The 15205-nt window shown below is 33.3% G+C and overlaps 2 protein-coding genes across 2 annotated transcripts in view; one reads left to right on the top strand and one right to left on the bottom strand.

The window, feature by feature from the left end:
- Nucleotides 1-15205, top strand: part of LOC108363298 (uncharacterized) — a 62714-nt gene that overhangs the window by 18808 nt on the left and 28701 nt on the right. The gene's annotated exons all lie outside the window — the stretch shown is intronic.
- LOC108363297 (sex peptide receptor) overlaps nucleotides 31-15205 on the bottom strand; it is a 20295-nt gene continuing 5120 nt past the window's right edge. Inside the window, exons 2-6 of the mRNA XM_017616630.1 lie at nucleotides 11951-12122; nucleotides 11036-11162; nucleotides 4600-4788; nucleotides 1946-2158; nucleotides 31-604 (exon numbers count right to left, since the gene is read on the bottom strand). Of these exons, the coding sequence (XP_017472119.1) occupies nucleotides 283-604; nucleotides 1946-2158; nucleotides 4600-4788; nucleotides 11036-11162; nucleotides 11951-12122 (1023 nt within the window). The 3' untranslated portion in view covers nucleotides 31-282. The remainder of the gene's footprint in view (nucleotides 605-1945; nucleotides 2159-4599; nucleotides 4789-11035; nucleotides 11163-11950; nucleotides 12123-15205) is intronic.

Here is a 15205-nt window from a genome sequence, read left to right as displayed (position 1 = left end):
GATCCATTTAGGCGAATAAAACGCCTTCAGCACCACGCGCGCAACAACATAACAGTAAAAGTAACTACAAACCGCTATTTTTGCTAAACATCATCATTTTTTTTTTTTTTTTTGTATAAATTCTTTTTTAACCAAATTGTGGATTTTGTAAGCACTAATGCGAATATTTCGCCTTTCTTTGAGCGCATAACTCGCAATATTTAGTAAGTAGCTCAGCAGTCGACACAGCCCTTGCAACGTTTGCAGTACTTAAAGCAGCTAAGGTGACCCTCGACACCGGAGTCAAACACACGTCGTGGTGACCCGTGTCAGTCGTGTCATTTCCATGCTACCGAAATTCTTTTTGAAGAATAATGATTTGAATGTTGTGCGGAATTGTTTTGACATTAGACCGTAGAGTACGAAGCCAACAGCGGCATTGATGAGCGCCAATAGATCCATCATTTCACCGAAGGGTGGATAGCATACAAAGAAGAAACATTTTTCCAAAACACCCGAAAGTAGTCCGAGTATGCCTTGTGGAAATTCGGTCACCAGGAACAGTATGAGTACGGCTACCAACAGCATTGTGGTCCGATCTGTACGGCGATCACATTTTGGTGGACTGTGGGTTATAGAGGAGGCAACATAAATCAAAGTTGAAACTAAGAATGTTGATTCAAGAAAATAAATTTCATATAATTTAGTAGTTTATTAGGGCATGCCAGTTTGTGCGCGACGCTTTAAAAAGCGTAAAATTTCCATGTCCAAGCGGAAACTTTTTGAAATACATATTTAGATGTTTTGTTAAATTGACCATAGCCTTAGCCACAGAGAAGCAAAGAGTTCTCTTTTATCCATAAAGGTTAAAAAAAGCCGTTCCTTTTAAAATGAATATTCTCGACAAGTATAAAAAAAGCTCAGTTTTCTAACTAATTGACAAATTGTATGTTTAAACCCAAGCACTTTTTATAAAAAAAATAGTTTTAAAATAAGAAATTTTCACTTAAAATCCATAGCTACAATGGCGAGGTTTAGTATTAAAGAGTTCAAGAAACTTTAGAGTTCTAGGGTTAACCGTTTTCTATTATTTTTCCATTATTCCATATATTCGAGTTTAAAACACTTTTTTGTCCATACAGCGCCAGCCACATAAATAGCGCACCCTTTCTATCCTCAGTATTGATAGTTTTCGTTTTAATTATTTAACATTAAATATTGTTTTTTTTTTTTATAAAAATATAACGAAAACCAAGTAAATCGTATTGTCAAATTTACAAGGCATATTAAGCAGGTAGTATGAGCAGATCCCCCAAAGTTATTTGTTCTCTAAAATGCCAAATATTTGCAATTTTTTTCATAAAAATTCTTAATTGGCGAAATATGTGTATGTGAATCTTCAAAAAAATCGATCAAAAACTAGCCTTTGGGACATTTGCTTGACTCAGGTGCATAAACGCTGATTATGGTAGTTATTAGACCCTGCAAAGGATGTATTTATGCCTCTGGAATGAAAAACATTTAAAAAGAAAGAAACTCTCACCAATTTTTATCTTTTTTGTATATCAATTTTTTATTTAATAAAAAAATATACATATATGTTGTTTTTGTTCTATTGCTACAAAATACCTGTTTGATGTGCCTTGCAAGATTTATAGTAATTAAAAAAAATCATACTTAAAAAAATTTCTTAATTCTAGTCTTAAGTTTCTAAAAAATTGCGTAAACTCACAGTTTAGGTGAATTGCTTTGTATAAAAGAAAAGGCGCACAAATTTTAAAAAAAATTTTGAATTACTATAAATTTTATATAAAGTTTAAAAATCAGTTTTAAATGTCTTTTCAAATATCAAATAAAGAAAATGAAAACTGTTAATACTGAGAATTAAAAGGGGCGCTATTCAATTGCCGGGCACTGTAAATTAAATTTGTAAATAAAGGTTAAACAAAATATTACTCATACGCACCGTTGTGAGTGTTGCTGCTCAGTCAGTGGTGCCTCGCCACCACTTGCGCCGCCATCATTGCCACTGCTGCCTTTCGCGGGATTACTGTACTCCTTCAGCTTTTGCTTACGCTTCGATGCTTCGCACAATACTCGTACCAATATAAAGCTTATCACGGTTAATATACAGCAGGGCAATAATTTAATAATCACGGAATGAATCCAAAAATTNTTTTTTTTTTTTTTGTGGTGCGGGCAGTTCAAGAAGAAAAAAGAAAAGAAGAAAACTCTTATATTATTACACGTATTTAACTTTCATACATTCTAAAATAAAATACTTAAGCTGAGTGACTTTTGCACTTCAAAACGCACTCAGAGTTAAAGTTAAGCTGTTGTAAAATTTGTCTCTTCTCACCCAACAAAGTCGCATTCACAAAAGATTCAGAATAAACTCATACACACCCACATATGTATGTAGATTCATGCATACCAGCATATAGTCGGATATATGCGTTTTACTCAAACCAATGCGAATTGATGAATAAATTCCTAGAAATGCCAACGCTGGTCGCAGTTGTTTGTCGTTAGCACAAATTCGCAATACTCAATGTGCTTTAAAGTTAGAAGAAACCCTACTGGTGGAACACATTTGCCACTATATTGCCAGCTACATATGTATCGTGCACTCATTCGCTTTGCAGATTTGTCTTCCATTGCTTGCAAACCGTGAGCAAATAAGAGTGAAATTAGAAAAAAAAAAAATCACTGATACAATTCACTTCGCATCACTGCCTTTTCCCCATTTCCCTACTCTCCCCTCGTTTATTCGGGGCTGCTAGCAAGCTTAACCGAATTAATTTAGTTGGCATCAGCGAAAAATTCGCTTCGTTCCGCAATGTTTGTTTAAATTGTTGCGTGTCAGAAGCTGAGCTCAGTTGTGTCACCTTGGTAAATAAGTTTTTCTTATTTGCATAAAAGCACACCCGTAATTTTCGTCGTCTAATTATGTGCATTGCTTTCACTTAGCTTTAATGTGAAACGTCTATGGCTCCATAGTTTCCATATTAAATTTAATAAAAAGAAAAACGCTCACACATTTCCTCACCCACCCACACAACAGTTTGACTTTTGCTTTGTTCAATTTGAAATTCTCGTTTTTGGTTTGGCATTTTTGACATGCTGATTCCGTTCTCTGATGGGCTGGCTTAAGAATATCGCACTGAAAGATGAAATTCAGTTGTGTGGCTATGATTCCCTGTAGTAAAAACGCTTTCCATGGAAATGTTGCTATGTGAACCCCTGAAATACCACGAATTACCGTTCAAGGCTGAATAAAAGAGAAACCAGTAAAGATGTATATATAAGTTCGGGCGGAACCGAATTTTAAAATCGTCGTTTCAACTTTCTCTCAACTACCTTTGCATGATAATCGGGAGCGCTTTTCCCGATTTCAAACGCTTTCGATAATATGCAGAGTTTGACTTATTGAAATCATTGAACCAAGTTTGGTAGAAATCGATAAAACGGTTACCGAGATAGACCTTTGTAGTCATAAAGTGGGCGGCGCCACGCCCAATTCCTAAAAGTCCATAACAGTCTTATTTATTGTTGAGAGGTTGTTGAAAGTATTAACTTGGAGTAAATTAGTGTCATTATGTAGTTTGTGAAATATCGGAGTATTCGTATTTTTGAAATTTACCGGGAAGCGGATGTAACTTTAGTCCGATTTGAATAATTTTCAACTTATTGCTTTTCCGTACAAAGGTTATAAGGTGCACCAATTTTGGTTGAATTTTGATGAAACGAATACCGGTGTACACATTTGTGGTCGTAAGTGGGCGGCGCCACGCCCATTATCCAAAAATTTTATTTTTAATTTTAGTTTTCGTGTTTCTGTAAATTACCGTTATATGGGAGGTGGGCGTGGTTATTGCGCGATTTCAAAGATTTTAAATAGATTTCTTAGTTGAACCCTAAGCAAGGCTCGGATTGAGTTTGGTAAGGATTGGTGATAAAAGTAAAAACAAGTATGTCCATTTTTACGAAAGGATAGCCAAAGTACCTGGCCTATCGAAAATCTCGTACCGCTTCCCCAGTAGGCACTTACGGTGTTCTAAGTTTACATACACGGTTGTTGTATGCAAGTCTCGAAAAAGACTAACTGCATGTGTTTATCATAATGTATTGGACCGTGTTTCTAACATCTCGGCCTGAAAAACTGAGGGTAATTTGCCCATTGCAATGAAAATTCTATCGCCAGGTTCACAAACGCCCGCATATGTTCGATCCTTCATTCTTGACCAGTCTATGTACCAATTGACATATCTGGAAACAAGGCCCGTTTGTTCTGTCTTCCCGCTCTAGCATTTTTGCCTGGAATTCTTGTCAAAGCAGATTTATTTTAGCATCGAGTCTGAAAGCATGCATCTATCTAAGCCCGAGATCTTTCAAAAAATACCTGTCTGCTGCTTGTTTTTGTGAAGAGTACCGTTAGATATTCACAGCTGCAACTCTCTAGATGATGCTGCTGCTTGAACAAAAATATATAAGCCACACTGAGATACGTACTGACGTACATGAATGCCACAGGGCCTTAACATTTCTGTTCTTTTTCGCAAAACTGATTCATACATTCATTCATACATACGGCATGCGAACATTGTTACTAACACCCACCTGTACAACCTGGTATCCTTTTCCGCGTAAACGTGGTACAACGGTTCCGTACTATCTTCCACATAACTCTCCCGCACCTTAAATACAAACAATGTTGGAAAACAGACCACCGGCGATACGATGAAGGAAAATATAATCGCTTCATTGCAATGTGACAGCAGAAAGGCAGCAAAACGTCCATGTGGATGCCTGAAAAATAAAGTTGGAAAGAGTTTGCTAAAAGAAATCAAAAAAACAGCAAAAAGAAGCCAGAAGCAAGTGAAGCGAGTAAGTTTTGAAATCACAAAAATAATTCATAAACCAAACACAAACAAAAAAAAAACGAAACAAAAACAAAAACATGTGTGTTGAAAATAAAAATTGTAACATAACAGAGAAGAAAAGAAATAAAATTTAATTTTTATATTATAAAAAAATGTTGCCAGCATTGTCGAAAACTATGTATTTCTCACACAAGTACAATCTTTCTCTAATTACAGCTACATAAAGAGTTTTGGAAAATTTATTGTACATATGTACATACATACATACATACATACATAAATATGTATTAAAACTGCGTGGTCTATCTACCTATGTAAATAAAGAAATATTAAGAGAAAATGGAGTTTTATACCATATTTTTCACATAACAAACACGAAGATTTATTCTGCTAAATATATAAATACTGTTATACATATGTATGACCTTATTCATAAATAATAAAAGAGAGCTCTATAAAGTGAGATTTTCATAAAAATTTTCGATTTATAAAGCAGTTAAAATCTTGTTTATTTTTTATGAATTTGGGTGTTAGTATATATGCAAGTTAGTATTTATTTACATTTTTGAAGGATTCAATATAAATTTTATTTATAAATAAAATACATAAATAGCAATATCCGACATGGCAGACTTTGTCGTCTTAAAATTATATGCGCAATTTCATTTGGAATGCAATCATCCAGGCTAAAGTTATCGATTTAACCTGAGATTATTTTATAATTACAGATTAACGAAGCGCGAATTTTGTATGGCTAATCTCTTTTTCTGATTACAGATTAGGGAGCTAAGCTCAAAAATGAGGATAATCTACTTATTTGTAAACCTAGTTTAAGAATTTCCATCGAACTGGCCTTAAATTCAAATTGACAGGGAAGTGAATTACAGAACTTGCGTGATTCTATCTAACCTCTTCAGTTTTAGTTTCAATTTACCTTACCAATTAAATTAAATTAAAATTTTTACCAGGTGGCAACCTTCAACAAAAATATTTTTGGCTGTAAGCGTTCTTAAACCTCTTTCCTTTTGACAGCCAGAGTAATGCGCATACAAACATACAGACAGACAAAAATTCTAAAAATTATTGATACGTAAGTAAGCTGTCGTTTGCAATGGGTTTAGCATCAAACGGCTAGGAGAGGTCCTTCCCAATTCTGCGAGAGCTGGTGGTATTGCTCAGCGCCATTTTACATAGCCGTATTAGTTTTGCAGGCATTAAATTCACACATCGCGGGGTTTCGTGCTGTCGAAAACAGCTTTGAGGTCGACAGATGGATTGTGAGTGTCGATGCTCTTCTCGCCGGTCATCTCCTCCGCTGGTTTCAGCGACATCGGTCACTAGGTCACCATGTTTGTTCTTAAAGAACTTTATTTTTACGAAAAATATTAGACTGAATGGCAGGTAATACGTAGCATTCATCACACTATTCGGTACAGCCGGTCTAGGTTCGCTATCGCAAAAAATTTTTTTTTTGAGACCGATCGCAACTGGAATGGAATCGGACCGAAACTAAACTGTTACCGATAGTATGAATGCACACATTGCTCAATTGCTTTTTCGTGCGGTTTTTATTGGCTGGCAAAAAAGGCTTTAATGCTCAGTTAGTCTAGACTTAACTTAGCTTACGTAAGAAATCGACAATGATTACTCAACACGTCAACTTAACCAGAAGCGAAAATATTTGGTTTTTGTGATTTCCTTTTCAGCCGATTGTCACTTTGCCGCCTATAAGCCACATCAAAAAATTCCTGAACAAAAAAATATTGCGTTGGCGTTAGGGGCTTTTATAGTTGAAATTGAAAAAATAAATCTATTTAAATATATATGTAATAAGATAGGTTATACTATTATTTTTAGGAAATTTCTTGAAAAAAATTGCAAAATTTTCAGCATTTCCCGCATTGGGAGCAAATGTTGGCTTACTCTGCCTGCTCTTTTTTTGAATGCATTAAACTGAGTTCCTCTTCACAGATACAATGAATTGAAAGAAGCGCCTAATAATGATTAAAAATTTATTTTGCTGGAATTTTATCATTGTTATAAATATGCAAAAAAAAATATTGAATTTCAGAGTATTCCTCTCTCATCCAAAGAAATATTTTCCAATTGCGGGTATGCTAATTTGCTTTTTTTTTTTAGAATAATAGTAATTCCTACTTAAACCCATTAGCAAAGTTAGTATTTAAATTTTCATTGACATACATACATTAATTTCAGTGTAGTTACAAATTGCCAATACAAAAAATTTGAATAAAATAATAAACATAAACTATGTATAAGAAAATAAAGTAATAAATATAAACTTATACTTATATGAGCAACTACATTACATTGTAATTGTACATTGTAATTGTACATTGTAATGATTGCAACTACAAAGAACGCCATAGAAATACATGCATTTTTATAAACCCTTTCAAAAATACTTGAACCAAATTGCTTGTCTAAAAGATAAAGCACATCAGTTGCCTCAAAGCTAAAGTATGTTGTTGTTGTTGCATTTTGATGGGCTTAAAAGTACATATTTAAATTTTGCTTGATTTAAACGCACTCATACTACATACATATGGATGTACATAGCTGTTTTATGATGTATAAAAATAATAACATAGGATAAGCAGGGATTTCGTTCACTAGGCAACAACTAGAAAGTAAAGAAGCGCTTACGTTTGCCCAACGGATCTGGTCATGCAGGGAAAATACATATGTATGTATATGTAAATGTTTATTGCTTAAAAGTATACAATTTAAAAGTAAAGTACCTAAATGCAGAAATACAGGTTTAAACAAGTAAGAGCAGCGCTCTCTTCGGCTATGCCGAAGGCTCCATACCTTTCATGAGCATCTGAAAATTTTACGTTAACAGATTGCTGCATTTGATTTGAAAATTTATATATTCACAGCAGACATAGATAGAGGAGATACATATATAAAAAATTCTAGCTAAACAATCAGAGGTATGGAAGATATACCTTATATAGCACCAATCTAAGTGATTTTCACTGCTGTGTGATCGTTACGTAAACCGGTAACACAATTTAATGGGTTTAGCTTCGTACACAAAGGAGATACATATATCGCAAAAACTGGTATCTAAACAATCAGTGGTATAAGAGATTAAGATTATACATCATAGATTTTGACGATTTTCTCAGTAGACTTTGTATTATTATTTAAAAAATAGCTTACGAAATTTATCGGTTTTAGCTGTCCAAATAAAGGAGTTTTACAGTAAAACCCCATATCTGAACAATCAGTTGTATGGNAATGGGGGCAATAAACAGCTTATAGTGACCCGATCTTTGTTTATTTTACTGTAAACTTTCTGTTGTTTCTAGCTGCATAGATCGAGTAGTTATAACAAAAAATCGCATATCTGAACAATCAGTTGTATGGTGGNGGTACTTACAAACATCGGACCAAAGTTATAATACCATTTCATGCTCATGAAAGGTATAAAAAGTCGGTTTTCTCGAGAATTATCAAAAACTATACTTCTATCTACTATTTACAAGACTTGCATCGATAAATTTTCAAAACAATTTTGAAAATTTTTAGTTTCATGGTGTTTTGATGGATCTCATTTGATTGCCATCTCAACAACGAGACTTTCGACACAAGAAAACCCAGCTTATTGCCATTTTTCTGCATGTACTTACATAGTGGGCCGTATGAATAAAAACTAAGCAATTGCTTTTTCTTAAAATTTCATACCTTTTTCTTCAATTTTGCTTGAATAAATTGAGTAAAAGATCTAAAATTTTAAGAAAAAGCAATTGCTTATTTTTATTCATACGGCCCAGTATGTATATGTACATATCTAGGGGGTACTGTATTTATATAATTTCTAAGTGTTTTTGTTTATCTTTGCTCTTTTCTATGCTGGTATTTAACCGAATGTCAGCAAATGTGTCTGGGCCGAGATAATCATATGTGCGCGCACGAGCTGATATACATATTTACATATGTAAATAACATATATAAGAATATGCTTTTACATACATATCTATATACATAGAAACACATACATATCGTCGTTTAAAGTACAAAACCGCGTATCAACGAAATGCAAAACCGCGTATGTGAGGTTGCATAAATTATTTTTTTTAGAGAGTAAAAACACTCATATTTCAAAATGGTTCTCTTTTTTATAAAGAAATTGCATTTCTGGCTACTATATTTCAGAATATATGGATAAGGATTGAGCCAAGAGCGTGTGTGAGCAAATCCAATTTTTGGCAGCAAATGTCAATTACGCGATTTTGTACTTTAAACGACGATATGTATGTATATGTACATACAAATGTGTGTGAAATCCTTCGTAGGGAAAATTAAACCAACTTCAAAATGAAAAAAAAAAAAATTCTGAAGAAGATTAACTTATATATTATATACGTGCATACATACATATGCATACATGTATGCAAAATAGATTAAGCGTATAAAAATGTCCTGAATAAACAAATGGTCAGCCACCATATTTTCGTTGAATTTAAAACTGCTTTCGGTACTTCGAGGGAACTCTGTAAGCAAAAAGAGCATTGAGAGAACAGTGCTGGAGGTGTTCAGCAGTACAATGCCAGCAAAAGTTTTTAGGTGTGAAATATATTTTAAATTTTACAAACATAATAGGCCGTATATAACCACAGTACGAGCCTATTCACTCCCCTATTCTACCCAAAATTACCTAAAGCTCTTCTTAACTTTTTTGTTGCCATAGGTCCAACAGAAGTGCTGTGAAGGTCAAACTTTCAGGTTGCAGTGCACAACTATCTATCTAATAGATCTGGCGTGAGGGCCAATTCTATTATGACAAAAATAGTCTTGGTAAACTTTGAATGGCTGGCTTAAAAAGCTCTAATCTATCGGAAACTCTAAAAGTAAGGTTATTAGTTTTGAAACCGTAAATACATACAATACAAAAGTATCTGTGAAGTGCAGAACCAACCCAAACGAAGAAGAAAATTGATTGAAGTTGAACATTAGCAGACACATTTATAAAGCGGCTGTAGCTGGGTATGCAGAGATGCTCGCTATTATTTGCCTACAACATTCAGAAGATGCGGTTTCAAATATCGTCAGAGGCAACTTGTTAAAATGATAATAACAATTTTTGTTTTGTATCTCCGAATTATGAAGAAGCATCTGTGAAGTGCAGAACATAAACGCATTCAAACGAAAGAATCGACAACCAAAAATTTGGTTAATGTAAACAAATGTGTGCTTAATATTATCAAATTATTGGTGAAAATATCAACCGAGGCATTCGGTTCGGTGATTCTATTTCAAGTTTGATTTTGGTATTATTAATCAATTTTTGGTTGATTTTTTTCTCAGTGAAAATAAAAGTTACTTTTAGTTTTGTAAATATGCAGCAAACGTAATTCACATAGGAAGCATATGCCGCAAATATGTAAATATAAAAATATTAAAGCAGATCCTACGACAATACATAAATAAATAGCAACGACATTACATGATATACAAAACAGCAGGTAAATAATATTTGCATAAATAAGTTACACCACCATTAACAGTATACACCCTTTATATAGCAACATATGAAAAAATATGTACAAGCACGTACATACATGCATACATATACAGTATTGACACAGTGAATTTTTCGCAATATATGCAAAATTTTTACACTTATTTATTTTCTGCGCCAAAAAACATAAAAATAAAATCTCTAAACTTTGTGCAAAGCTCAGGAAAATTCAATAAATTTGCAACTTCTTATTCAGATTTTTATTCAGATTTTAGAAAAAGTTTTAGTGTGCAGTTTCAAAGAAAAACAAACGAGTTTCTCTAGCAATTTTAAACTTGCACTTTGTTATACTAAAATTTAATGGGCTAAGAAACTGCACACTAAAAAGTTTTCTAAAATTTATATTTTTTTTAATGTTATTCGGTGTAGAATGAGCTATATTTTAGTAAAAAATTAGAATAAAAAAAACGTTGGATATATTGCGAAAAATTCACGGTGCCAATTCTTTTGTTCGTCACTGTATGTATACCAAAGACTCAACACATAACTTCTGTATCTTCGGGCGATGTAGTACAAGCATAAATAATTGTGTGCAAACATTAATTTTAACCAACAATTTGCGGTAAAGTGGCATGCTTTTATACTACATAGATATATTACAACGAATTGGCCACACACATACCTTATGGCCACATAACGCCATATCGCCAATGTCACCGTCAGTCCAATGGAAATTGTATGCAGGATTTGGGTGAAATGCATATGGAAAAGGATGAATACCGCCCAAGCGTAACTAAAATCCTTCTCGCCTGTAACAAGATGTGATTATAATGTAACACATGTGATTATAATGTAACACAGATTAATGCAAATTTGTGTTTATTAGAAATTGTGTGTGCACTTAAACTGTACGCTCATTAAGGTGGTCCAAAAATGCATGTGGGAAAAAGTATAGTCGTAATTTTAATGCTCACACCCACCAGGATTGTTCTAAATCGAAAAAAATAAACCCTCTTTTTTATTTCGAAATAAAAAAAAAATATTTAGAGGTCGTTTAAAGTTTTCCATGTATTCTATATGGGGGAAAAAAATATTTTCGTGGAAACGGTATACAATTTTTGAAAATCAATATTTTCGGTGAATTCTGTTCTCTGCAGCATACATTCAGTAATAGAACGAAATTGTTTATTTGAAAATTTTTTAATACTAACTAATTTTTATGAGTCCCTCCATTGCATTTTTTTGAGGTTTTTAGGGGACTAACAAAAGTTTTTTTTTAATAAAACTGGTTAAATAGCTGGGTATTATTATTAAATGTCTCCTGAAGTGAAATAAAGTTTTCCAATCGAAAAATATAAATTTTTGAATTTTATACCATTTCATGATTTCAAAATAAAAAAAACAGCGGTTATATTTTTTTCGATACAGTACAATCCTAGAGGGTGAGAGCATTAAATTTCCGACTTTTCTTATTTCGAACCACCCTAATATATCTACACTTAAGAATTGCAAGAAGTTAAAGTCTGCTATGTCTACTTAAATAAGTATTATATATATTATTTATGCATGTATGTTCATGTATGAACGCTCTACTCACCTGGTTTCATATAGATATACTGATATGATGCAAATGGTATATACTCGATCATCACAAACATATCTGCTATTGCCAGCCATTTGAGTATTTTATTAATGGGCGCTTTGGCCATATCCTTTTTGGTTAGCACGATTATGTTCAGAATGTTCGCAATTGTGCCGAATATACAGATCTGCGTGCAAAAAAAAAAAGAGAATACAATTTGAATAAAATTACAGATAAATTAACAATTGTGGTAAATAGAAGCCATAATTTAAAGAGATAAAACAGATGCTCGTAATTACAAAGACCCCATAGAGAAATGAACTGGTAGCTAAATGTGGATTTTCTAGTGAATGTGACAATATGCCTTACTACATGTGTGGTAGGGAAAGTCAAAGAAGCCCACACACACACACTCGTACAGGAGACCCCCAAAGTTTTCAGACCTTTTAAAATGGACAAGACATTTCTATAACAATTTTTTTTTTTTAATTTAAATGAAAAACACTAGTTTTATTATTTTGTTAAATACTTTTTATGTAGTAAAAATCATAATTCCTTCAACAAAAAAAAAGAACTGTGATTTCAAATGTGCGCTTTATTAAAATATAATGGGATACAAAATTGCATATTTTCATAATAATCTTTTTAAGAAATCTTTTTTAAAAATTTAAAATTTTACGAAAGTTTGTTGAATGCTTTTTAAATGTCGCACAAAGTTTGAAACTTGAATTTGTACGAATTTAGTAGAAGAATAAGTTGCATCTACCAAATCTTGTGATGAGAGAAATATATTTAGCTGACCCTTTTCTCAGTGCGGCCAAGAATAAAAAAAATGCAAAGTTACAAACCACAAAGTCTGAGTAATGGGTTTAAACGATAAATGTCCAACTAAGAAACATTTAAACTATAATGAAAACTACATCCAGAAAAAAGTCAGCTAATTACATATATTTCTCTCAACACATGATTTGGTTATTCTTACATTAAATATTTGAGTATATATTTGAAATCAAGTGTGGAAAGAAATATTTTTAGATAATTTTTTTCTGGGTGCATGGGAGTTGTAAGCTGGCGAAGTAATTTGTATAAAACCCCCATCAAATTAGGATCTTTTTTCATTCACTTTGAAATGGAATATAATAAAAATGGAGAGTGCAAGACCAACGTCCTTTTTGCTCTTTAAAATATGGTATATATCCGATTTGGGAAGATCAAAAAAAAGTGCGCATCTCTGATACATATATTTTTCCATCACATGGAATCAAGGTCCAATAAAAATTAACGTGAATTAAAAAAAATCCTTTAGAGGAGAATGTAGTAAATTACATAGAAAAATGTGCTGCATGGACCTCACTTTTTTCAAACATTTGTTTATATATGTCTAAGATCCGATCTCTACTAAAATTTCATTATTATACTTTTTGAGATAATAAATAAGGCGCACACTTAATTTCATTTAATTCGCAGCTCTTTTAATTTGTCCGCCTAATAGCGTAGAGGGCGTGGCAGTTGTCCAATTTTCACCATGTTTCAGATTTCTTCCTTCCACAATAAATGAAATTCCTCTAGTGAATTAAAGCGAAATTTAGTATTTTTGGCCGCAGCTTGTATGGAATCGCGACACTGTGTGTGGTCCGTTCATTGCCAGCGGCCAGTTTATTTATGGTTTAAGTGGAAAAGGACTCACAAAACATGCTTTGGGAAAGGCTGTGGAGTTCACCAACACAACGTTATTCGGAAATATTGACTTAGTTCTAGCTCATGTGTAAGGTTAGAATCCAAATTCCAGCCTCTTTGGTGATCAGACGGAAGCGTAATCTACTCCAACTGGGGTCTTGAACTGGAACTGTCGGTTGCAGCTTGCCTCCTTTTGGTGGATGTTGATGAGTTGGTCTCGTTCTCTGCCTTACTCCTACATACCGACCTATATCGGCAGCCAGTTCGAAAACGCCCTATCTCAGAAAACTTATCAAAAACGCCCCATTTCAGAATTGGGTTGAAGAACAATAAATCGATGTAGTTTCGGTTTATCTGCCATTCTGCATCAAAAACTAAATTTCGAAGAAAATGGACTTGGCACCTTTTTACCTTTAGTTAGCGATATGTATGTATGTATTTACTTGTATATGGAGGAGAATTTCTGCACAACAAAAAATACGAACTTATTTTCATCTGTCATTGAAGTATTAAATAAATGCCATTGAAAGCCTTCTTTTCGACGCCATTTAATTTCATATCAACGCGCTTTTAGTACGTACATATGTACATACATGCATACTTGTTCATACATAAGTAAGTACGATAAATAAATACTTAAGTAACAATCTAGTGTATTTGTATGTACTATCCGGTCATTTGCTGTAATTAGCGTCATTAGTGACCACTTTCCTGGTGAAATTATTCATTTGGTGGTTGCTCTCGCTACTTACCTAAGTGATGTTCGTAACACGGACCATTCCACGAAAAAGGTACATCGCATTTTCATCGCTGGTCTAATTATTTTTCCGGACGAATTTTTTAGCGGAAATGTTTTTTTTTTTTTATTAAATTAAAACATAAATATAATTTTTACATATCCGAAAAAAGTTTCCGTTTTTGTTAGTACTTTACCATACACATACTTTTTACTTCGCCTTAAACTAAAACCGTAAATTGGAAAAATTCATACAATTTGTGCCGCACCCACGGTGGAATGCCTCAGCAAAGCCACCCAAACAAATTGTGTAAATTAGTAGGTACTTATTATACTTTTCCGAATAAAGCTTTATCCTCCAGGGCTTCGCTCGTTACTGCGATAAAATCTGGTAGTAAATATTAAGAAAAGGAAGTATTTTTTTTTGTTTATAAATATTAATGGGCTCTTGTATGACCTTGTTTAGTTAGAAATGCACAGCTTCAGGCTCATACATATCTAAGTATATATGTATATATGTATGTATGTATGTACATATGTATACCTTTAAATTGAAGTAGTGCAATTTTATGTGGCCATCTCCATCGATTTGCTTCACTAGTAGCTTGATTTTTTTTTTTGGTGAAGGAGCAGGCTTTCATACAAAAGCAAATTTACCAAAACTTCGTTATCTTTCCCCTGTTAAGCCGAATTTCCACTATGCATTAAAATGACAAAAAAATGGTGACATTTAAAAAATGCCATGTGGAAACGAATGTAATGACAATTTTTCTAACGTAATGACAGGAATATTTTTTACCAAAAAAACTGGAATGATTAATTTGCTGTTTGCACAGGGGGGTCAGCCCAGAGGAAGG

This window comes from Rhagoletis zephyria, unplaced genomic scaffold (genome assembly GCF_001687245.7).
Source record: "Rhagoletis zephyria isolate East Lansing unplaced genomic scaffold, Rhagoletis_zephyria_1.1 Rzeph_scaffold_01238, whole genome shotgun sequence".
NCBI classification, from domain to species: domain Eukaryota; kingdom Metazoa; phylum Arthropoda; class Insecta; order Diptera; family Tephritidae; genus Rhagoletis; species Rhagoletis zephyria.
The sequence above is the reverse complement of the archived record's forward strand: the minus strand, read 5'-3'. Positions and strand labels throughout refer to the sequence as shown.